The 532-nt window shown below is 42.5% G+C and overlaps 1 protein-coding gene across 1 annotated transcript in view; it reads right to left on the bottom strand.

Annotated features, from left to right (window-relative positions):
- RECQL4 (RecQ like helicase 4) overlaps positions 1 to 532 on the bottom strand; it is a gene marked incomplete at its 5' end in the record, with an annotated part of 26,040 nt that overhangs the window by 15,924 nt on the left and 9,584 nt on the right. Inside the window, 1 exon segment of the mRNA XM_017738649.1 lies at positions 488 to 530. Coding sequence (XP_017594138.1) covers positions 488 to 530 — 43 coding nt within the window.

Here is a 532-nt window from a genome sequence, read left to right on the forward strand (position 1 = left end):
TCTTTTCCCTGAAAACAAACATTGGGCCCTAAAAACGAGGGATTTTCCCACAAACCACAAAGTTTAGGGCCTCAAAATGGAATTTTTTCCCTAAAAATTTGGGTTGGATCCTAAAATTGGGATTTTTGCCTCAGAATTGTGGGATTCAGCCCCAAACCCAGAAAAATTTGCCCTAAAAATGAGCAATTTTCCCAAAAAAATGGGATTTTTTTCCCTAAAAATCAGGCTTGGACCCTAAAAATGGGATTTTTCCTCAGAAAATTGGGGCTGGATGGTAAAAATTGGGATTTCCCCTCAGAATTGTGGAATTTGTTCCTAAAAATGACATTTTTGAGCCTAAAACCGGGATTTTTTTCCCTCAAAACAAACACTGGGCCCTAAAAACGAGGGATTTTCCCACAAACCCCAAAGTTTAGGTGCTAAACCTGGGATTTTTCCCACAGAAAAGCCCGGGAAGGATCCAAATCCAAGCGAAATCGCTGCTCACCTGCTCCCTGTCGGCGTCCATGGACACGGAGAGCAGCAGGTTGGT

This window comes from Corvus brachyrhynchos, unplaced genomic scaffold (genome assembly GCF_000691975.1).
Source record: "Corvus brachyrhynchos isolate BGI_N302 unplaced genomic scaffold, ASM69197v1 scaffold437, whole genome shotgun sequence".
Lineage (NCBI taxonomy): Eukaryota > Metazoa > Chordata > Aves > Passeriformes > Corvidae > Corvus > Corvus brachyrhynchos.